We start from the raw sequence: 22,728 nt of genomic DNA, 5'->3' as shown, positions 1-22,728 counted from the left end.
TTTGTTCAAGACCCATAGTTGGTTATTTGCCCATAGAGGCTTTGAATTTTGAGACCCATAGTTGGTCATTTGCCCATAGTGGCTTTTCTTATGCCCATAGTGGCCTTGTATGCCCATAGTGGCCTTGAATGCCCATAGTGGTTTTGACAGCCCATAGTGGCTTATTTCCCGAAAAATTTCTCAAACACAAACTCCCTCAAATTCATTTTTTTTTTTCTTTGGTTTGTTTTGTGATTGATTGGTTGGATATTGGTGGTTCCTCGTTTGGTGTGTTATAATGTTGACGATCGAGGTGATATAACTAGTATGGTTCTGCTGCAATTGTTTGTTGTTGCAATTTGGATGGGATGTTGGTCATCATATACACAAATGGATATCTGGCAAACAAGATTGTATTTCTGGTTTTGTTAAGTGATGAAATCTGAGATTACATGGAATCTAGTTCTTCTTCAAGTCTGGTTGGAAGTACTTGCTTTCCATTGTTACTTCTTGACAGCTGCTTCTTTGTGTCGTAGTCCCTTGTTACTTCAAACTGGATATGGTTTTCACCATTTCCAGTTTGAGGGGGATGTTGGAATATATAGTTTAGTATAAGTTTGTTAGTTAGTTTCCTTAATTTCAGTTAGTTTGTTATTAGATTAGTAGTTATAAATACATGTATTTGTACTCTTTTCAATACATCATCAGAATAATAGAATTTCTATATTTTTCCTATCTCTCTCCTCTGTTCTCTCTCTCCTTCGATCTGCCATCTTCCATGGCACAACACCACTTCTTTCCACCCTAGATTGAGAATTCTATCATACTCCGACTACCTTTCTTCTGCTCACTCGAGCATGCAGCGCTCTGCTGGTCGTGTTTCTCCAACTGAACTCTTCTCAATGGCCAAGTCTCAGGTATTGTAATAATGCTAAGAGCATAAAATTTTTTGGTCTTATTTCCAGATTTTGGTTGCTATTTTTCAACATAAGAGCATGAAATTTTAGTTTGAAATTTACTGAAAACTCAATAATAGTAAAGAAAAACACCATTGAATTAGACTGCTTTTGGTAATTCAGATTGACTACATTCTTGGAGACAACCCAAGAGCAACAAGTTACATTGGTGGGATATGGAAGCAACTACCCACAACATGTTCACCACCGTGCCTCATCCATCAGATCATACAAGGCAGTTATTCCTGAAGCGTGAATTCCACAAAGCTTGTTATAACCTGGAGAAAGAACCACCACTGTTATTTCTGTACTTAGTCCACCAATCCGAATCAACACTCCACCAATGCTAAATAAGCTCTACCTTTGCTTCACCATTAAGACCATCTAGCTTTGCTTCACCATTATGAGCATCAAATTATGTGTGTCATCTAAATGTTTAATTAGCTGGCCACTCTCTCTCACAACAATCACAATCTACCTATATGAAAATGGAATTGATCCCACATTTGGCAGGTTTCAAAGGTCTAGATCTATGTAATTTTAATATATTAAGTGTAGATCTATTACGATATTGGTTTATAAAGACATCTGTGGGAGATTTTATTATCTTGCTACTGTGTCTCATAATCATATACTACATTTGCCCTGATTGTTAAACCTTGCTTACTTTCAAAATTAAATCTATATTGAGTCATAAAGTGAGCCTACATTTCAAAAATTATTTTAAGAACTACTTCTATAAGATTGTATTTCTAGAACTATGACTACGATATAATGCTATAAGTTCAATGATTTGATCTTCAAAGTAATATGTCGCATATTTGTTTCCCAATGCTGTTTTTCGAAAGGGAACAAAAAGTACTAGAAGTAGAAGTGCACGCAGTACGTACTGTTACCTTAGTAGACACACCCCGGAAGGAGGAGTCACACTCTGTTTAAAAACTCTTCTGAAAATATATCACCCCCTACTTGATCTATCTCAATGGAACTCTGAATGACATAACTTTCTTTGAAGGGGTATGCTGTTGATGATAGGTTTTGTCTGGTTTCGCTCTCTCTCTTTTATGAGATCGGCCAATTTTTCGCTCATTGTTGTATTAGTAATTGGTTTTATAGGCGTAGCGTAGTGGTTAGAGATACAAAACAGTGGAAGAAGTTGGAGATAGAAAGAAAAGGGAGATGAGAAGGGAAGACATTGCTCATATGAGAGGCACATAAGGTGTACAGTTGATGTTGTATGAAAGGATTGTCGGTCTTTGTTGTTTGTACTTGCTGCAAAAAAAAAACGCATATAAGAAATATAATCTAATAGCCTTATTATCCTACCTATATGTTCATATACTTTGAAATACTTTAATTTCAATTCACTCATATTTCAATAGAGCTATTCATAATAATTTTCGCTTTCTTAGGGGGCCGTGCGCGATTGCGCGCGGGCCAACAACTTATATATATATATATATATTATATAATTATATATATATATATATATATATATAAATATATATATATATATATATATATATATATATAGATAGATTTGGGCTCATATGAGAACACATATGTTATGTGAGAACAAAAATATATGTGAGAATGAACCTGAACCATTAGATTACTTGAATCTAACGACTCGTATTCCACCCATATCATTAAAGTGATCGATCCATCCTTTTCCTTTACTGGACCTCCATCCGCGACCTCCATCCTTTTCCTCGACAAATTTACAATTTGCAACAATTTTCAACCTCCATCTGCGACCTCCATCGGCGACCTCGCTCCATCAAAACTGTTAAGCTTTGTTTAATCTCCATTGAAGCTGCAAAATTTCTGAAACTTAAAGCTTGAGTCTCCATTGAAGCTCTGACAAGAATCTAGATCGCACCATTGAATCTTCATCAAAGCTCATGATTTTCTTGAAGCTCCACTGAAGGTGCTCCACTGAGATGAGTTTTTTTTTTTTCTGAAAGTTCTCCACTAAAATGCTTTTTGTTTTTTTGGATTTTGAAGCTTTGCATTTTAAAACCAATTAACATTAGAGATTTTGTCTTATAATCAATTAAAATTACCAAATTTCTGTTTTTCTCAAACGCGATTCGTTTTTAATTTACTCTTGATTGGAGGACTCAAGGAGGAGAAGAGATTAGGATTTTTAATTTGTAGTGAGATTTTAAGCATCTTATTGTGTTAAATTTACCAGAAATTGAAGTGAAATTCTGGTGTTCTTTGTGATGAATACTTTTGGTTCATGTAGATCATTAGGAAGTTACATGGCGCCTACTAACTAATGTTATTATGTATGTGCTGCAAATCCATGGTTTGGAGATATTCAATGTATTGCTCCTTAAGTTTGTCTAATTTTAATCCATGTCCTGTGATTATCAATTCATCTACATAGCTTTGAATTATCTTCTTTCTCTCCAATGTGCATTTAATTGCTAAAACTATCCAACAAAATCATGGAACTTCATTTAATTAAGAATAATATTACTGACATTGAAGTTTATTAAGATAATAATTTTTTTGGGCTGTTTCTTGAACAATTATTGAAATATTCCCAGTCAGTGTACTTACATTAGTCACTTGATGTACTTATAGAAGCATGACGATGTACTTATAGAAGTATGACAATGTGCTTACAAAAAATGGCACGGTATGCAATGCTCTAAATGGAGTTTTTCTTTCTTACTAGAATGAATCTGATTTGATTTTGATTTAGGCATATATCATGAATTTATGCAGAAGTGTTGTGTTCATGTTGCTTAATTGGGTTTTTGAAATTTCTAATAAGTATGACGTATATATATATGAGAGTTAATGTATTTGTAGTGTACCGACGATGTATATGTAGTGAAGATCTGATGTACGTGTGTGTAATTTTTTCTCACATATTTTTTATTCTCACATAACTTCTAATTCTCACTGGATCCCGACTCTATATATATATATATATATATATATATATTGGTTTTCAAAAGCGAGACATCACTAGAAGAGGAGTTAGATCAAGACATAGAGCATGGAGCAACTGCAACTAGATCAAGCTTGGTGCGGAGAAAATATCTAATTAAACAACCAAAAACGAGTATGTGGAGCCATGTGCCCTAAGAGCTAAGTATAATATAAATTTGTTTTGGGGGTTAGGATAGTAATATAAGACTCGTCATTTTCATTGTTTCGTGACGAACCACATGATCAAAGCCTTGGTGGTGGGGTTCCATTTCAAGCCAATACAACTCTTTCAAACTTTTTATGCATGCTTGATCCCTAGTTTTCTTGTTGCCTAATTTTTTTATATTGAGAGGGAAGGGCTAAAGGTCACTTTATAATTACCCCCTTCCTTTCATTTTAATTATATTGGATTGCTTCCCACCCTCCAATTTAACACTTTTGAATGCCACTTTACAATATGAATTGTATCTGTTTTTGTGTACAAAGAGTTACAGAAAAACAGTGTTGACAATTGATTAGAGATTAATTATCATCTACTTACTGATAATACCGTATGACACATGTCTAATTTATCTCAACTCCAAAATCCAAACTTACAACTCTTTTGGAATACATTGATAGGGGTCATTTTGGTTCAAGATATGGAATGGAAAGGGAATGTAAACAAATAAAGAAGGGAAATGGTTATAGTTATTGGGTGTTTGGTTTAAACTATGGAATAGAAATAAAATGGTAACCATTACCACCAACTAATAGATTTTGTTACTTGAGGGGTTGGGGGAGGTAGCAAATTGGGGGGAAGTCCATTACCACCAAGTAATGGAATGGATCGGTGAAGGATTGAACTAAACATTAAGAAAGGAAATCGATAATTGATTTCGTTTTTTGTAGCCTAAAAATAGCGAATCAAACATACTCTAAATGTTTATTCATATGAAATGGAGATTATGGTTGACACTTAATAGTACTTTACTAGTTGAGTAAAAATTATGCTCCAAATTCAAATTCCTTAGACTACGAAGTATTTAAGGAAAAATATGTTCTTTATCACATATTAATTTCGTAGAGTCTCACAATTGAGCTACATGCCTACACATAACTTAATAAGAATATCCTATAATCCTACATAATGATCCATAAATTGCAATAATAAATAAAACTAATAAATGGGTTTAAATATAGTCATTAATTGCTCTAAACATGTGATGGCTTCAGTCTTATACAGTATAGAGTTGCACAATCAAGTAACGTATAGGTGATACATATAAATAACTAACTAAAAAAAGCTAATAATTTAGATTAAGGTTGAGTAACCTTCTGTATTCTTTATTAGTTTTTTCCTTGTATCGTTTATAATACTCCGTATATACATAATTTTGTCCCTTGAGAACCGTCACTAAACAAATATATTCATCCACTAGTATTGAGACAAGACTCCAACATTAGAGATAAGGCATAGGTGGAATTGCGTATTTGCTGACAATATTGTGGTGTAGATAAATAAAACCTGCAATCTCATAATTGCAGAATGAAAGAGTCAATAATGTTGGCCACATAAACATAAACATAAACAACATACTTATCCAGTTATCCTGTTATCTTTACAAGGGGACGGGGGGTACAGAAATATAACTCTGAAGAATTCAGCTTTCCTTTAATCTACATATCCAGATTTATATACAAGTTACAGAGTGTGGATGATAAGAAAAAGGAACAAAAAAGATAATTCTAGGAAGGAAAAAAGACCTGAAAATCTATCTCAACCTCCAGCTAGCTTGTGCTTACCAGGGTCTGCCTTGTTTTTTCTTTGGTTTCCAAAGTAGTAAAGAGAAATTTGGCAAAAATTTACATATTTCTCAGGGTAATCCAAACCGAAATTAGCCTACTTTACATTTTACACTGAGTTACACATATGTATCATAATATTTTCCATCCATCCTATTCTGGACTGCTTTGACAGCAGCTACCCTAGCAGCAGTGGCGGCTCGGTTTGCAGCCATCACTGCCTTGTTGACTTGATCATCAACGCGCCTCAGGTTAATTGCGTTCTCAGCTGCTCTTCTAGCTGCCTGTAAAACAGGAGCATAACATTAAAAGAAGTTGGACAAAAATACAATACAATACTTGTAGAAGAAGTATATATTATAGCTATAGGTGGAGTCTGGATCTTTGAATAACCTGAACTGCTCGTAGGACTGAATCTGTTAGGGGTGGTAAAGGGGTTTTGAGGGAACCATTGTCCCATTCACCGCATTTGGCTTCCCCATTGCGGAAGGTGTACATCCCAAAGCCTTGCTTACGACCTTCATGCCACGAGCCCTCATAACAATGTCCGTTTGCAAAGTGATATACACCAAAGCCATGTATTTTGTCTCCGAAATACTCCCCAGCATATCTATCTCCGTTTCTGGAAACACCAAGAAACATCATAAGATAAACCTAGAAACACCTTTTGGCTTTTGGGTATGATTGATATTCAGTAATAGAAATTCAGCAGTTGTATCTAATTGTAAAATGAGTAATCAAAACAATACGATTATAGAAAGCAGCAGGATGTAAATATGTAATGGTATTGGAAGCAGAAAGATAGATAAATTTCTAAAAGGTGTAGTAAACAATACTCCAAATTCGAAAAAGATTAGAGGCACAGCACAGTACAGTACAGGGTTGATCATGACACATCCATGGTCCACAGACAAGAACAGCAAGCAACAAAAAAAGAAAGAAGGAAGTACCTGAAATGGTAGGAACCAAAGGCATGCTTAACCCCAAACTTGAAGTGGCCAAGATAAGAGCTAGCATCAGAACAAGTTTGAAGGCCAACGCCATGGTACTGTCCATGAAACCATTGACCAGCATAAGAATCCCCTGTATAAAAGCTATAAACCCCAAAACCATGCCTTAATCCAGCTCTATATTGTCCTCTATACCTACTTCCTCTTGCCCAACTCTCTATTCCATATCCATCATACCTTCCATCCACCCAATCTCCTTCATATCTCCCATTTACAAAGTAATTGTAGACCCCACTTCCGTTGCATTTTCCTTTATGAAATTCCCCTTCGTACACATCCCCATTGCTGTACAGTTCAACGCCCTCTTTCACCATCTTCATGTCCATGTCCATGTCAGTCTGCTTGCCAGATTGAGATTTGCCAGATTGAGATTCAGATTCATCCCCGATGTACCACTGCACTGATTTAGAACCTTTCTTATTATCATCATCCTCATGCCTCTGCTGCCTGTATAGCTTCTTCACCACCCATTTTGAACGGTCCAACAATTCTCTGTTCTTAGCCAGGTAGAATAGCACTACGGCGATCATTATGAGGGCCAAAAGAACATTCTCCGATGTTGAAATTTCATCACTTTTTAGGTAGATGAAGATTAGTATGGCAATTAGGGATGTCAATGCCAATGCCAATGCCAATGGGAGGCTGACAACCCATATCATTGTTCTTGTTCCAATACTAGTACTAGTGCTGTTACTAGTACTACTACTTTTAGGGTTACAAGATGATGACTTGTGAACCTTTCTCTCATACACATACTCGGAAGAATCTGACACATCTGCAATTGACGATAGGCTTTGGATCGACGATCGGATGGTTGGAGATGACCGTAGAAGTGATGACTGTGTACGGCTCAGCTTCCCTTGCCCTTCCATTTCCTTTTTCTTTTTCCTTTTTCCTTTTCCTTTTTTGGCACCAACAAATTGAAATTAAAATAGAGATAAATATAGAAAGAAAGAAAGAAAGAAAGAGTGTGTCTATTTCCGGTATCTGGAGATTCGTTTGACGTAGGATTTGCTGGTAACGCCCTCCGGCGACATATCACCGCAAGCGCAGCGCTGACGATGAGGTTAGCAGCGTCAAGGTCGGAGAGAGCAGCGGGCGGAACAAACACAAACACAAAGAGGAAAGAGAGAGAGAGAGAGAGAGAGAAAGATGTTTGAATTCTTAGAAATCTGAACAAATTAAGAGGGTTTCTTATTCTTTATTATATTGTGTATTTATATTAGTACTGTTTCTGTTTGTTTAGTGTTTACCCAGTGCGGAATAATGATTTGATTTGGAGCGTAAGATGTAAATCAAAGGGTCCTTATTTACAGTGACATTGGAGCCGTTGGATTCCTTCTTAAAAAGAGGCTTCTCCGGTATTGACGGGAAGATATGGTCGTTGGATCTCACAGATTTCTTTCTGTACCACTGCGGCACGTGCCTTCTCTCTCTCTCTCTATTTACTAGGAACCTTTTTAGTTTTTCCATATCAAATTATAACCAAGCTAACTGCTCCTCTTTCAATTTTCAAAATATCCAATCTCTTAATTAATTATGCCCATTTTCATTTCCATTTCCATTTCCAGGGAAATCTTTACATACCAATTACCAACCAAGACTTGCCTTCATGGCTTCATGCTACTTGCTTGGGTTACTTCGCACTCGTAAACTCGCAAATAACATTATTCCTTACATCACTGATCACACATTCATTCGCTCTATGCATTCAATTTTGACTATGAGTTGACCGACATTTACATGTCTTAATAAAACATTATATCTACTCTATCTCTTGTTTTATTTGGAATGTCATCAAAAACCATTTAAGTTGTAAGTCATATCATAGTGATCAATGCTCATGCTCATGCTCAAACAAACTAGATTTTTTTTGGGGTGCAAATGGAGAAATAGAAATACAAACTAAATCAAAGCAAAAATAAAAAGTGAAGGAGTTTTCTAACCATTCACGATTGCGTTTTCATATCTTACAGGGTATTTTTCTACTTTCACTCACATTACTATCCTCTCTTTCCAAGACATACAACATTGGAAATTTTGCATAATTCATATGTTAACTTTGACGGCATATCTTTACTAATATGCGAAAAAACAAATCCTTACATATCAATCTACATTCTTTCACTATCCATGTGCTAATAATATACCATGTTTACTCTCTTTCAAAAAAAAATAAAAAAATATACCATGTTTACTCTTTTATTTTTTTTCTTCAGGCTACGTAATCTTCGAGTAAAAACCATAATTGTGACTATATCATTGAAAGAGAAAACAGTCAAAGGAAAAGAAATAGAAGCCTTGTACAAAGAAAATGATAAATAAGTGAACCCTCGACCATACTAGGCGAAGGTAGCTTTATAAAAAAAATTGTTTTTGAAAATTTATTTTCTTTTGACATTTCATCTTTTTTTCTCTAAAGTATTCAACCCCTATGATTAAGAAAGTAATAATCAAATTATAAATAAGTAAACTATATCATTTGGATAAAATAAGATTAAAAATGATGAAGTTAGCTAGTTGGTCTTCATTTGGTGTGCTAGTTTGGTTTAACCATGGAAAAACCTTTGAAACTGTAGTTTGATTAGGTTTAGGTAGGAGCTAGGAGATGTGAGAGGTTAAGTTAAGATGATGGTGGTGGAAAAGTAAAACTAAAACCTGATCAACATCCAACAATAGTGAAGAATTCAAAAAGGGGAAGTTCAAATATAGTTGAGAATAGCAATAAGCGTGTAATGTACCAAGTCCCTAAATGAAAAGTAGAGTGTTTTTGTTGGACGAGTTCTAAACCTTTTGACTTTGAAGAAATTAATGGCTTTGACATATATTATTAGTTGGCCAACTCTGCAAAAAATGGGGTTGATTGACTAAGTAACAAGGAGTATCCTCTCCATCAATTGATATGAAATTAATTTGTGTGCAAGAAATTAAAGGCGGGATAAGGGAGATTGTCAACCCAACGATCAAAATGAAGGGAATTATCAACTACTACTGTCCTCCCAAGTCCAACCTTAAACCACTCCCTTCATTTATTATTCAACTATGATATAGAAATATGGTCCTATTACTCATCTACATATAGCATAATTGCAATATAAATGTCATTGGTAAACAAAACACTACCAGAGAATCCTTCTGAACCAGAATATACTACTACTTAATTAATGTATTATTAATCTGACTGCTTTATGACTTTAGATAATTATTGGCCAACTAACTGGTATTCAGGTACTAAGCATTATGCCATCATGTAACCTCCTAGAAGTATTACTTATTAGCCTTTGGACAAAAAAATAAATAAATTGGAATTGGTGTAGGAGATAGCTAGTGTCTTGTACCCTGCCTTCATTGCTGATTGCTGATTGCTGATTGCTTGCTGAAAATATAGATGCATGAGAGTTGGGAGAAGACACTATATAATTTAGGCTAATATATGAATCTGCATTTGATTTGTTTAATTATGTGTAGATACAACATATTATATGTTGGATTCCTCTTTATCCTTCATAGGGTATGGCTAGGTCTACAACTTATGCATGTTATGTTTTTTGGTTCCCAACACACACAATTCACAACTTGGTTTGGCACATGGAAACCACCAACACTCTCCAAATCTTATAAACCACATCCGCACTAAACTCTATAAACAATTTGCATCTTTCCCATTTAACTCTCTCTTTTGTTCTCCCTGCCCTCCCATAAACTCCATCGGCGGTCACTATCCCAACTGAAATCCACACCACACTCACTGTTGGAGGGGCCAAATGTGTGAGCTTTGCATCCACCCCATGAGAGTACCAAAAGAAAAAGGGGAAATATATATTTGACCTGCGCTTAGATATATGTTTATCTGTCACACTGACATATAGAGATAGCAGGATTACCAAGGATGTCTTGGCCTAGTGGTTAAGATTGAGGTACTGTGAACGATAGGTCACAGGTTCGAATCCCCCTCTCCCCTACTTTGTACCGCCTTCGAGGCTCATATGGATAAAAAAAAAATATAGAGATAGCAAGATAGATAGCATTCTAGTCCATAAATGCTTCACAAAGGCTTTTAAACCTTTTATTTATGATGCATTATAAAATAACAGTTGGCTTATTACCAGTTAAGCATAAACCAGTACACCACTAGTCCACTAGTGATCATAAGTCGTGGTCTCGTGGATCCTTGGTGAAAAAAAATATACAACTTAATTAGGCACATTATTCTACTACGTACTAATTATTTTCTCCAAGTTGTGCTCAAGAGTCCTCCCTCACTTGGTATAGTCAAATCATCATTATCTTTACACCCAAATGCTGATAAATTAATAATCCCTTTTCAACTTTTAACGATGTAAAGTTAACAGCAAACATCATTTCACCCTCCTACTCCCCTCCCCCTCCCTCCCTCAAAAACCAACATAAAAACGATAAACCTGAGTCGAGATTTTCTTTCAAAGATCTCATTTTAGTTTTGCCTTCATTCGCTGAACAGCAGCTCTCAAGGTGTCTTCATCTTTGCAGAAGGTAAATCTGACAAGGTTCTTGCCCTCTTCAGGATTCAGATAGAAAACACTTGTTGGGATAGCCACCACCCCGACTTCCTTGATCAGATATTCACAAAATGCAACATCATCCTTCTGCCCAAAAGGGGTGTGATCTACTATCACAAAGTAGGTCCCACTTGATGGAAATACCTTAAAACCGGCATCCTTCAGTCCTTCAACCAAAATATCCTTTTTCGCCTTGTAATCTTTCTTCAGCTCCTCATAATATGAATTGGGTGCTCTCAGAGCAGTAGCCGCAGCATACTGCATTGGGGTTGAAGTAGCAAACGTGAGGTATGAGTGTGCTAGCCTCACTCCCCATGTCAAATGTGGGGGTGCTATGGCCCATCCAATCTTCCAACCTGTTAAAGAAAATGTCTTGCCAAGGGAATTCATGGTCACAGTACGCTCATACATGCCAGGAAGAGAGGCCATTGATATGTGATCCATTTCAAACGCTAACTTGTCGTAAACCTCGTCCGAGAAAACCAACACATCATTTTCAATGCACAGAGATGCAATAACATCAAGTTCCTCTCGAGTGAACATCTTTCCTGTTGGGTTATGAGGAGTGTTTAAAAGAATTGCTCGGGTATTTTTTGATATCGTGGACTTCAGCTCATCAAGAGGAACTGCAAAGTCTGGTGGCCGCAAAGTGATGCCTTTAACTTTCGCACCAGCCATAGAAAGAGTAGCTTCATAGGAGTCATAGAACGGGGCAAAGAGGATGACCTCATCCCCAGGATTTATCAACCCCAACATGGTTGCAGCAATGGCCTCTGTGCAACCTGAGGTGACAGTTACTTCCTTTTCAGGATCAACTGCAAGTCCAGTGTCTTTCTTAAATCTCTCAGCCACAGCAGAGTTGAGGTCAGGGACTCCATAACCTCGAGCATACTGGTTTTTACTGTCACTAATGGCTTCAATAGCAGCTGTTTTCACAAATTCAGGCCCATCAAAATTGGGAAATCCTTGGCCAAGGTTGATTGCTCCATGTTTGATAGCAAGTTGGCTCATTTGTGTGAAAATGGTGGTTTTAAACTTCTCCAAACGCCTTGCAACCTGCTAAGTGGCCAAAAACTCTGAGGTACAACAACCCCGATACACGAATTTACACCATATATAAACATTGAAGACTCAGGACAGTTTCCTTTTACTTAACAAGTTGCAACAAGATGGGGGAATCACGGAGTAAGAAGGGTAAAATAGAACTCCAAAGGTCCAAAGTAGCAATGTTAGTTAGTGAATGAAAAACACTACCGATATGGATAAGCCAAACAGGTGAGGCTATATGACACACTTGCAATGTGTTACAGTAAAGAAACAGAAGCTGCATACTAAATTTTTAGAATTTATGAGCCAATAGTGTCTACATCACAGGTCCTTAAGTGCCTTCATATCTTTATTCCAGAAAGGAGGAAATTCAAGATTCTGCTACATAATATCTTTGCAGCAGTATCAAAGAACAGTGACCTAAACGGAAGTCTTTCCCTTAACCAAACAGGAACATGAAAACAGAATGAAGATAAGGCATTTCTGAAGCAACTAACCACATAAACAGAGTTGAGATGGCCTGGCAAAAATTCTAAACATTGGATTGATCCCTTTTCACCAGCTACAGACAGGACTCGAACCAAAGAGGGTTGTATTATAGATATCAACTCTATGAAGTAACATTGATGCCCAAAAGACAGGGGAAAAACCATTCCGAGGCAGAAGTCCACCAAACAACTCCTAAACATATAAAACTGCTCTAATGAACCATGTTGAGATGAAAATTCCCCATGGCACCTTGATGACTATTAAGAGTTAAGACTATTCCTTGAGTTAATCACCTAACCACCCATATGATTGCCAGCAAACTAGGCTGATCCACATGCCTTTCAAAACCTAACCTATATCTGTCTTCAGGTAAGCCTAACTAGTAGAGTACAGTTCCAACGTTTCCCACACCTAAAGAAGCCTCTTTTATAGAAAAAAAAAAGTGTGTTTGAGCAAATCACATACAGATGTCTCCTTAACTCCAAACTCTTGTAGACCAAAAACAGCAAATTTGGTGAAAACTATGATAGCTATTAGTCTCCAAGTGTTCCATCTCTTAGGAACCTTATAAGCTTATACCTCTAAATTAAATCAGATACAATGTGGAATCCTTTTTTTTCAGGGTCTACAGAAGAATCGCATACCAGACAAAAGGAGCTAATCATAGTCACAAACTGCATTATTGGGACAATGCAGAGGGGGAGGGAGACTAATTTGTTAGATTGGCTGCGCCTCTGACAGGCAGACGGAACCAAAGTGACATAAAATCCTGTAAGTTTCAACATGAGACTCTAAAGTAACTCTTGAGTCACGAGAAAGTTTGGATCTTTCGATTTTACAAAAAGGATACCACTTGATTCCAGCTTCAACAGAGTCACACAAATGCAATTAACTAACTAAGTACGTCACAGAGCGGTCAGAGGTCCTCCTAACCACAGCCTCGGAAACATAGTTTGGGGTCTGTTTGCTTGGAAGGAAAACAAATTGAATGAAGTTGATTTTCCTCAAAAGAAACATTTTCCAAACGAGGAACACAATTGCAAATTAATTTAAAATGTTTGGTTCTTCACAGGAGAAGTTTGGGAGAAAAAAGAACGAAAATGGAGGGAAGAAGATGGATAGGAAAAGAGAAAATAGGAGGGTAAGATAGGGAAGAAATCATGGCACCCCTATCTCTAGAAGTCTTTCTTTATAGCCTTAAAAACTCACTTTCTTATCTCTATAAATAGGTGATACTTCTCTGCTTCAAAGTTCATGTCAGTTAAGGTTGATGCAACATATTAAGAATTTGAGAATGATTATACCGGTATTCTAAGCTGGGATTGATTGTGAATATACATGATACGTTGCCATTGGTGTTCAAAAATTACAAATATAATGAAACCAGTTAGCCCCCTCCAGCCGTCTTCCCAAGTTCCAACCACCACACTCCCGAAAGAAAATGTAAAATTAAATGCTAAAACCAAAAGTAAGCCGAAAAGGAGGTGTTATTAGCTAATGAAAGAAAACAAGGCATAGAGTTCAGCTGGATTATGTATCGGATAGGTTCATGGTAGCACTCTATTGATTAGGTAATGGTGGGCGAAAAACATTCCTTGATGATTTAGAATGCCAAAGTAATGCATCCAAGACGAGAAAGCCTTCACCAAAATGTAGTAAACGTCCATCAAGAGGTGATAACTCGTAAGTCGTAACCTCCAACGGCATTGCCTAAAGCAGCTCAAACGGCTGTTAGTGGAATCGCACCACCCTCAAAATATACAAGCGCAATCGGATATCAACTCAAGAGTCCTAACTTCTAATCAAGGTCAAGGCTAGCAGACAATGATTCCCATTTTGACATATATATTGTGATTTGTGATAGAATATATAAAAACCTAATAGCTAATCTAGCAACTGAACAACATCGAAGATGCAAAGACCACATTAATATGTAAAACAAATAAAAGACCGGAAAATTCCAATCAGCAGAAATTCATCAGCTAATTAAAATGAGTAGATAGAGGCAGGAAAATTGAAGAAACGGCAGATTGAAAATGAAATAAAGAAAAGCACTGAAATCCATGATGAAAGCAGAAGTTGCAGAAAGAAGAAGAAGAAGAAGAAAGAGCGGATACCTGAAGGGGGCGCTGGGCGTTGTGCGAAACCTCCATATCAGGCTCAGGGGTAAGAGTGGAAATCGCACGTATTCCTACTGAACAAGGAGAAGAAGCAGGAGCAGCAAAGTTTCTGGGAATCTGATTCTTATTCTTGAAGAGAGAAACAATATTTCTAGTATTATTAGGCTTTAGCCAAGAACAGGAAGATGTAAATGGGCGCAGCATTTCTCTTTGCACATCAGAGCATGTCCAGGTACATTGGACGCTTTGCATTTCACGTTACTTGGGATTCTTCACCCTTTGGCCTTTTTGCTGGAGCAAACAATTCATATGCATTTCACCAAACTCAACTATAACCTTTAAAGTTTAAACTACTACTATCCGATTATCATCTCTCTCCAATTCAGATTCATGCTTACAAAATTGGTCTTGAATATACCATATTTATGACATGCGGTCTTAGTGTATCTAAAATCAAGTTTAACTCCGTTAGCGAAATGTTATAATTCAATGTTATTTCCCCCTTGATAATGTAATCGTTTGCGTTTCTAAAATGACTTTATTTGATTCGTCGCTATAATTTAATATTGTCTTGTAATAACCAATTTATAGTGGAGTTCCAAAAAGATGGTTTGTGCAACTAATTCAGGACAACTAATATAAAAATATACAAAGTAATCTTCGTCTCATTTTATAACGCACAATATTCAACCACAAACTTTGACAATTAGTTATGTTCAATTCATATCGAGATAATATACAAGAAAATAATATTTTCAAGTATTATTCATATGTCTAATGGTATGCTATGGAACAGTGTTCAACAGTTTGGATAAATGTGAGCCACACTGATGCCATTATTCATCCTAACTGCTGAAAGATTTTACCATTGACGATAATACACATTTGCCATTAGTAAAAATGACAGGCGTACTAGTTATCAAGATCCTGTAATACTAAGCAACGGACCAGAGGATAGCAACTAGCAAGTAGTGACAGGTTAGATTTAGGTTGTATTGATTCACTGAAGGATCCGAGTTCAGCTACATTAATATTCAGACCTACATTACTCTGTAAAATCTGCTCAACGCTCAATACATCAAAATAAGTAGCATATGAATCTCACATGGATCTTCAATACAAATCCATCATGAAAGCAAATTCCAACCCTTCCTGGTTTCTGAAAGTGTTAGCAAGTCTTCAGGATTCACACAGATTTCTTCGAATAATCGACTTGAGCTGATGTCATGTGATATGTGCAGCATAAACACAATCTAAAACACAGTATCATGAGATTCACTCAACCTTGTCTTGAATCAACAAGATGTAACTTAGATTTGGATAACATTTACATTTTACATATTACAAGGATTGAAAACCTCATCATCTCTAAAAGGATTGACCTGCTCATTGATATCCCAGAATCATGGGTACCTTCTCCAGTTTATTACCTGCACAGTGACACAGCCATGAAAATATGCTCTGAAACAACTGCAGGAAAACGGAAAAAATATTTATGACTTGTGTGGCCAACCAAGAAACAACTTTGAAGCTTAACAATTGATAGGCTTTACTAAATTAACAAATTCTGCACTATTCACCAGGGTGCTCTGCAACCTGTTTGCTTTACTCAGCTCTCAAGTCTCTTTCAAGTTCAATTTTGAATCTTGATTGATTCATAACAACTTTCCTAATCTCTATCTTCGAGTTTGCACTCAGGAGATGCGTGCAAAAAATGTTTCAACTTTTATCAGGTACGCAGGAGAAAAGATAGTGGATTACACAACGAAAGGAGCCATAAAAACGAAGAGACATGACTCAGAAGAAATTTGACTCTATATAAGGTCAAGAATCATCAACTAGTCAATGTCACAATTTATTTAGGCACTGGTAACTGCTAGGAGGTATTGCAACGCTACATATCGAGACACATCAAAAAGCTATGCAAGCTTTCAACGAGTATGGAGTAAAAGAAATATTTTTTAAACGAGAACCTACACTGACAAGAACAAAGTGCATATAAGATTCTGTCACTATAAAATCAATCAGAAAAAAGTACCACAAATTTGGAATAACTCTACTGGACTGGAGACAGGTAAACAATCAGAATCCTATAGTTGATTGTAAAATATTGCTCTATGATCTTCTATACAAAATACCAATTCCAAACGTTCAAGAGCTAGTAGCCTGTAACAGGATAAAACAGTACAAAAAAACCAAGCATATTAATTTAAGTCCAACTTTGCACCAAATATATAGTTGCTACCTTTCTAGTTCACAAAAGCACAAAATGGAGCTTCGCAACTCCTAGAATACCGCACTATTGTTGAAGACAGCAAATTCTAATAGGGTAAATCCATATAGGCATTATCTTGTACTCCAACTCCCAAAGTTGCAGATTAAGGATTAAGACAATGCCCATGTTTCATTAGAAGTTAAAGTTAGCATATAGTTGCAAATTAAAACAATGATCATGTATAAATGCAATCCGAATTGCAACCCACGTGAACCTTTAAACCCATGTGATGAGGAAATACGGAGATTAATGCACCGTAAAAGGAGCAATGTGATGTTTGACATAGCTTCAAGAACAACATGCAAATTGTAATATCATCACTTCTGTTGATGGGCTTGTACCATTGTAGATGGTGGTAGTTCCTTCAAACATCGGGAATCAAAGTCATTAAACAGGATAGATTTGGCATGAAGAAAGACTTCTTTAGCTTTTCCCGTTTGCCCACAAAAACTATGCTGGTTAACCATATGGCTTACCCAAAGCAAGTCGAATGGCCAGGACTCAAGAGGCCCCAAAAAGACAATGAAATGACCATTAAGGCATTGTAAACAAACTTCTCCAAAATATATTAAGCCACCTCAGGATGATGATAAAAAGAGTTGCAGGATCACATTTAAATGAGAAAGCATACAAATACCTGACAAGGTAGCTAACCCCATCCTCTACTTTTGCAGCGTATCACTAGTATCTATGTCTCCCGATGCAGCAAAAGCTCACGCCTTCGAAGGAACCTTAGCCTTTTCAGAAAAGGTGAGTATTGTGAAGGCCAGGTTAAACAATATATAAAAGGATCTTAAGAACACCCCTATCCAACAACCTCAACCCAAATGAAGATAGAATTATTGGAGATCTCAAGAGTTGTCAACATATGGAACATGCACAAGAGCATCGTCAAACAAGATTAATAATCATCACTATTGGCCACCTATTAACCTTCAAACATCAGCACCTATATCAACTATATTCCAATGTATTCAAAAAGGCTTGGACATCTGCAACCTTACCTTTGAGATAGCATAAAGGCTGTTTCCATTAGATTAGATTTTACAAAACGACAAACCATTTGCTACTTTGATATATATGCAAAAAACAATAATTTAATGAGCCATCTTTATTTAGTCAACTATAACCAAAGCACAGATATAATTAGCATCCAAACCCGACAAGAAATCCAAATTACCAACTAGATGAGCTCATACTCTAATAATATGAATAGCATATTCAAGCACAATTTCCCCAAACATCAGCTGATAATTAATCACACTTGGTCACAAGCTTACACAGAGGATAAGTTGAGTCCTCATTATAAATGTTACTACTACCACAATGAAATGGATCATCAAATGAGCGACAGGAGGACAAAATTCAAGAACCAGATAGAAAGTAGATCCAGATACATTGCCTGAGTAACAAAGCTACAAAGACATAAAACATAGTTTTAAACTTTTAGTCTTCAAAGGCAATTTCTCAAACCATAACAAGAAACATTATTAGTTATGCAGTAGAAGTAGTAGTATTTTAGGTGTTAGGACTTAGGCATTGCGAAACAAAGAGGCACTATAAGTATACTCACAAGTCAATACGGTACATCCGACCATCCGATAAACTAAATCTTAAAACCAAATTTTTTGTTCCAATAATTTCCTAGGCCCATAACCAGTCAAAACAATAATTTCCAATGTTACATCTGGAATACTAAAATTAATCTTGAATAATACTCTCACTATAGTTTTTTATCTTGTCTATTTGCTTTTGTAGTCTCCAATACACATCTTTGACCCTTAATAATAAAATCTTTAATTAGATATTACTAAAAATTATGAAAAGTTGATATCATAAAACTATACATTGAAACGAATTCAACGGGATCCTACTACACGACTATAATTTTTCATATATAATATTCACTAAACATGGTCAAAGTTTTCTGAGTTCAACTAGAATATTACAAGTGAGCAAGATGGAAAAAATATAGAGGGAATATGATACAAGTTCATATTCTTATATATACATTTACCTTGACCGGAAGGTAGGCACTCCCTCCTTCTCATAGCATAAGACCTCTACGGTTATGGAACTCAAATTGTAATAATTAATTTCTCTCTAGACGTCAAATCACATGTTGGACATACTAACAACACATATAAGCATATATACTAATGTGTGCGTGTATGTGAGTGTGTGTGTGTATGTGCGCGCGCGAGTGTCTATGTTTTCAAATAGACATATACTAATCCTCATCAACAAATCAAAAGAAGTTAATAGAACTTCAAATCTAAAAACTTTTGACGCCTAATATTATGAAACAATAGCAATAGCTACTTATAATTAAATTGCAACTTCAACGTAGAAGATTACATCAAAATCTCAAGTAGATGGGTCTTGCTAACGAATATGTATTTGCATAGTTCAGAGGTATAAGAAAAATATGGGAAATTTCAATGTAGTAAATAAACAGTAATCTCAATGAGAAAAAGTAGTTCTTATTTCTTAATAGCTCCTTTTCTAATATAAATGCATTCTTACTATTCGACAGTTCCTGGTGACATTTTCACTCACATGAAACAACTACTACTCTAGGAAAAGTTGATCCGGATGTATTTAGCATTTCATACACCAAAAGAGCAATAATTGCACATCCTCAGTCACTTGTCACTCTGTACCTGAAACATCATAGATTGGTTTATACTGCACTTTCAACCAATGAGCACTTGATAAGCTATGATTAGGCTTCTCTCTTAGTCGCTGAATCAATCCTTTGGCTTAGTGAGCTATGAATGGATCTGACCTCTGCAATAGCAGACTCTCCTTTCTTGATTATATTTTCAAGTTCCCCAACATTCTCTGATAGCACCATCACATTTGAATTGGCGGACTCTATCAGCTTCTTTGCAGTATCCAGAGTAGTACACAGCTGTGGTAAGACGGGGGAAGGAGAAAACAAGAAAATATCAGTAGTCAGATAATGCAAGCTGAATATGGCAGAAAAAGGTGATGCCACAATCCCTTGCAGCGGAAAGAAATGCAAGCAGTTGAGAGCTAACAAGTTTAAAACTAAGAAAGCAAGATGGTGAAAGCACATAATAGTTCTTCTAGCAACTTAAGCAACCCTATGAGCAAGAGAAAAGGAGTGCATTTGTCAATCCATGATAGTTACTTTGCTTTTCCATTCTTCCTTTTCCTATTGGATTTTCCTTTTTCTTTCCAAGCCTGGGAGATGGGAGGTCGATGACAGGGGGTTGAAGTTTGAAAGGTATGAGATCTGAAACTCAAAACACCATGATGCCATGACCAGTCATATTCACAAAGCTATACGAAACAGTTATCCAAATTCTAAATGCAATAGCTATCAAGCAAGGCTCAACAAGTGTGCAATCTTATTGCACTTCCCCCGGGGTTTTGGGAGCATGATCATATAGGTGAGTGGCTTAAACATAACTCTAGTACCACATACAAATATCGTGATTTGGATTAGGATGTTTTCTTTCCTTTTATTTGCTTTGAGTTGTAGAAAGAAAGAAATAAATTTATTTTTGAACAAAAGCCCCACACATTGCCTGAAATCACCATTAAAAAAGCCATCAGCCTTGCCAAAGAGTTCATTGCCAACCAAACCTCCACTCTCGTCCAAGCTCCGCAAATCTCAAAAAATGGGAAGATTTATTCTGCTACTTATGTCCAGGTGAATGTTGATGCATCATTGGTGAATATTGAAACACCTTCGAGTATTGCAAGTATTATTCGGGATAATTATGGCACCTGGATCACGGGTGCAGTTTGTTTATTATATGCTACTAATGCTCTCCATGCAGAATGTCTTGCCCTTCGTCAGGGATTACAAATAGCCAGCAACGCCAATTTCATGCACATTGTTGTCCACTCGGATTGCAGAAAAGCTATTGAACTTGTCAACTCTAAAGATAGTTATGAGGATTTATATTGTGATATTACAAATGATTGCAGGGAGCTGCGGCATTACTTTGTGGACATGGATCTCAAGCTCGTTAGAAGACAAGATAACCAAGTAGCGGATGCATTAGCTAAAAAAAAGTAGGCATGGGTCGAACACCCTTAATGTAATTAGGCATTTTCCCCATCCACCTAATTATTGTCAAAACTTTATCGCCTCAGATTGTATTAGGCTTTTTGGCCAAAACACTTAATTTATCTTGAAATTATCCTTGTTCACCCAAAAAAAAAAAAAAAAAAAAAAAAGCTATCAAGCAAGTATTAACCATAGATGTTCTTTTGTTGTTAGGTATGTACCACGATTTCAAACAACAAATATCTTGTTCTGGTCAGAATTGCAAAAGGTCGAGTTGAAGCTGTATTAGTTACCTCCAATGTCATAGAAGTCCATGAATGATCTGAGCCAGCAAGTGCCTTGTTCAACTGATCGTAGCTTTCCTATAAGGTGATGGTTGGAATGAGCTCATCAATGACATAGATTAGATAAAAATACATAGACAATAAAATTAGAAAATGAAAAGAAAACATTGCCCTATAGCATGGTCAAGATCCTGTTTTTATGACAGAGAAGGCTAGCACCGTTAACTCCGCTAATGAGTAGCCAGTGAGTGGCGGTCACAATCCCAGATAGAGGACGAGGGTTGCAGTTACAGTATCTCTGGATTACTCCTGTAAGCAACACTCACAACAGCCTAATAACAAGAAGAAAAACTTATGTGTAGAGTGTATGCTATGAGAAATCTTGAGGCATCAGTCCATTACAAGGAAAGCCTCAATGTGTACAAAATATGACCCAGAAAGCTGACATTAAATCAAGATTGTATGAATATGATAGAGCGCTTGGAACAGTGAAATTGGAAACCATCAAGATCAAAGCTTTAAAAAGATTCGAAAATTAGAGAAAGCAAATAGTAAAAATAGGATAGAAAAAAGAAAAGAGAAGCACCTGGAAAAGTTGGGTGAGGCGAGAAGGTTGAAAATGGAGGTCGGGATGAAGAAGATGAGAAGAAGGTTGAGATTGAAAAAGAGAGGCATAGGTTGTATCCTCCAATTTGTCATCTGCTTCACCAACATCGCTTAACAGATCTCCAATGCACAACAGTGGTCCTCCTATGCCTCTCATCTCTTTATCTCGGTATAGTACTAGAGAGAGAGTTAGGGCACGGAAGAATGATTAATGAAAGATGGAAGATGTCTCTCTCCGACTTTCTTTCTGATCTTATTACGTTTCAACTTGCAACTTTATTTTTTCGACTCAGTCACCTGGGAAGAGTCAAGAGTGGACAAGAATAAAATAGTATATAGACCCATTTGATTTATCTCTTCAAAATTCTGTATCAACTTATTATAGATAAGTACCAATTCAATGTCATTTCATGTCAAAAATCCAGTTATATTATCCACCGAGGAAGGAATCAGAATGCCGCTCAAGGATTTGACTGTTTGCCAGATTTTGTTGCCTTCTCAAGTACCACCAATCCCATAAACATTTGCACCAGAAAAGATAAAGGTAAAACTAATCTCATAAGAAATATTATTTTATTTTATCTTATTTTTATTAGGAAATTCAGTCAGCCCAAAGGCTCACCCCTACAAGGCTACTAACTCGTA

At 36.4% G+C, this 22,728-nt stretch overlaps 3 protein-coding genes across 6 annotated transcripts; all 3 read right to left on the bottom strand.

Moving 5' to 3' along the window:
• Positions 1-5,513: 5,513 nt before the first annotated feature.
• LOC104892910 (phosphatidylinositol 4-phosphate 5-kinase 5) lies at positions 5,514-8,091 on the bottom strand. Its single transcript, XM_010679264.4, has 3 exons — positions 6,620-8,091; positions 6,063-6,291; positions 5,514-5,953 (listed from the first exon to the last, which is right to left on the bottom strand). Exons 1-3 carry the CDS (start codon positions 7,549-7,551, stop codon positions 5,789-5,791), a joined length of 1,326 nt encoding a protein of 441 aa, XP_010677566.2. The 5' UTR covers positions 7,552-8,091; the 3' UTR covers positions 5,514-5,788.
• A 2,629-nt stretch (positions 8,092-10,720) lies between these two features.
• On the bottom strand, positions 10,721-15,253 carry LOC104893637 (uncharacterized). 2 transcript variants are annotated; one of them, XM_019250141.3, is made up of 2 exons: positions 14,871-15,253; positions 10,721-12,276 (listed from the first exon to the last, which is right to left on the bottom strand). In XM_019250141.3, exons 1-2 carry the CDS (start codon positions 15,123-15,125, stop codon positions 11,128-11,130), a joined length of 1,404 nt encoding a protein of 467 aa, XP_019105686.2. In that variant the 5' UTR covers positions 15,126-15,253; the 3' UTR covers positions 10,721-11,127. The 2 variants fall into 2 exon arrangements, with proteins under 2 accessions (XP_019105686.2, XP_010678294.2); XM_010679992.4 differs by having other exon boundaries at positions 10,721-12,273; positions 14,871-15,249.
• Positions 15,254-15,845: 592 nt separating this feature from the next.
• On the bottom strand, positions 15,846-22,447 carry LOC104894386 (hypothetical protein). Of its 3 annotated transcripts, XR_007269116.2 has the most exons (5): positions 22,064-22,447; positions 21,487-21,555; positions 19,812-20,062; positions 17,786-17,885; positions 15,846-16,303 (listed from the first exon to the last, which is right to left on the bottom strand). XR_007269116.2 is itself a non-coding variant. In XM_010680944.4 (3 exons), the coding sequence occupies exons 1-3, from the start codon at positions 22,238-22,240 to the stop codon at positions 19,874-19,876; spliced, it is 435 nt and encodes a 144-aa protein (XP_010679246.2). In that variant the 5' UTR covers positions 22,241-22,446; the 3' UTR covers positions 19,612-19,873. The 3 variants fall into 3 exon arrangements, 1 of the variants encoding a protein (XP_010679246.2); XR_790273.4 differs by lacking the exon at positions 17,786-17,885 and having other exon boundaries at positions 22,064-22,443; XM_010680944.4 differs by lacking the exons at positions 15,846-16,303; positions 17,786-17,885 and having other exon boundaries at positions 19,612-20,062; positions 22,064-22,446.
• Positions 22,448-22,728: the final 281 nt, after the last annotated feature.

The sequence above is a fragment of the Beta vulgaris genome, chromosome 1 (genome assembly GCF_026745355.1).
Source record: "Beta vulgaris subsp. vulgaris cultivar EL10 chromosome 1, EL10.2, whole genome shotgun sequence".
NCBI lineage: Eukaryota > Viridiplantae > Streptophyta > Magnoliopsida > Caryophyllales > Amaranthaceae > Beta > Beta vulgaris.
Note: the sequence above shows the minus strand (reverse complement) of the source record. Positions and strands in the feature narration are given on the sequence as shown.

What these genes read in the sequence shown, in the direction of transcription:
- LOC104892910 (XM_010679264.4), bottom strand. Translation starts at nt 7,551, where the DNA reads ATGGAAGGGCAAGGGAAGCTGAGCCGTACACAGTCATCACTTCTACGG. An exon ending in TTTGGTTCCTACCATTTCAG is followed by an intron (nt 6,292 to 6,619) that starts GTACTTCCTTCT and finishes TGGTGTTTCCAG; the next exon opens with AAACGGAGATAGATATGCTG. An exon ending in CAGTCCTACGAGCAGTTCAG is followed by an intron (nt 5,954 to 6,062) that starts GTTATTCAAAGA and finishes CCTGTTTTACAG; the next exon opens with GCAGCTAGAAGAGCAGCTGA.
- LOC104894386 (XM_010680944.4), bottom strand. Translation starts at nt 22,240, where the DNA reads ATGAGAGGCATAGGAGGACCACTGTTGTGCATTGGAGATCTGTTAAGC. An exon ending in GCCTCACCCAACTTTTCCAG is followed by an intron (nt 21,556 to 22,063) that starts GTGCTTCTCTTT and finishes ATCACCTTATAG; the next exon opens with GAAAGCTACGATCAGTTGAA. An exon ending in GGACTTCTATGACATTGGAG is followed by an intron (nt 20,063 to 21,486) that starts GTAACTAATACA and finishes GTCTTACCACAG; the next exon opens with CTGTGTACTACTCTGGATAC.
- LOC104893637 (XM_019250141.3), bottom strand. Translation starts at nt 15,125, where the DNA reads ATGCAAAGCGTCCAATGTACCTGGACATGCTCTGATGTGCAAAGAGAA. An exon ending in ACGCCCAGCGCCCCCTTCAG is followed by an intron (nt 12,277 to 14,870) that starts GTATCCGCTCTT and finishes TTGGCCACTTAG; the next exon opens with CAGGTTGCAAGGCGTTTGGA.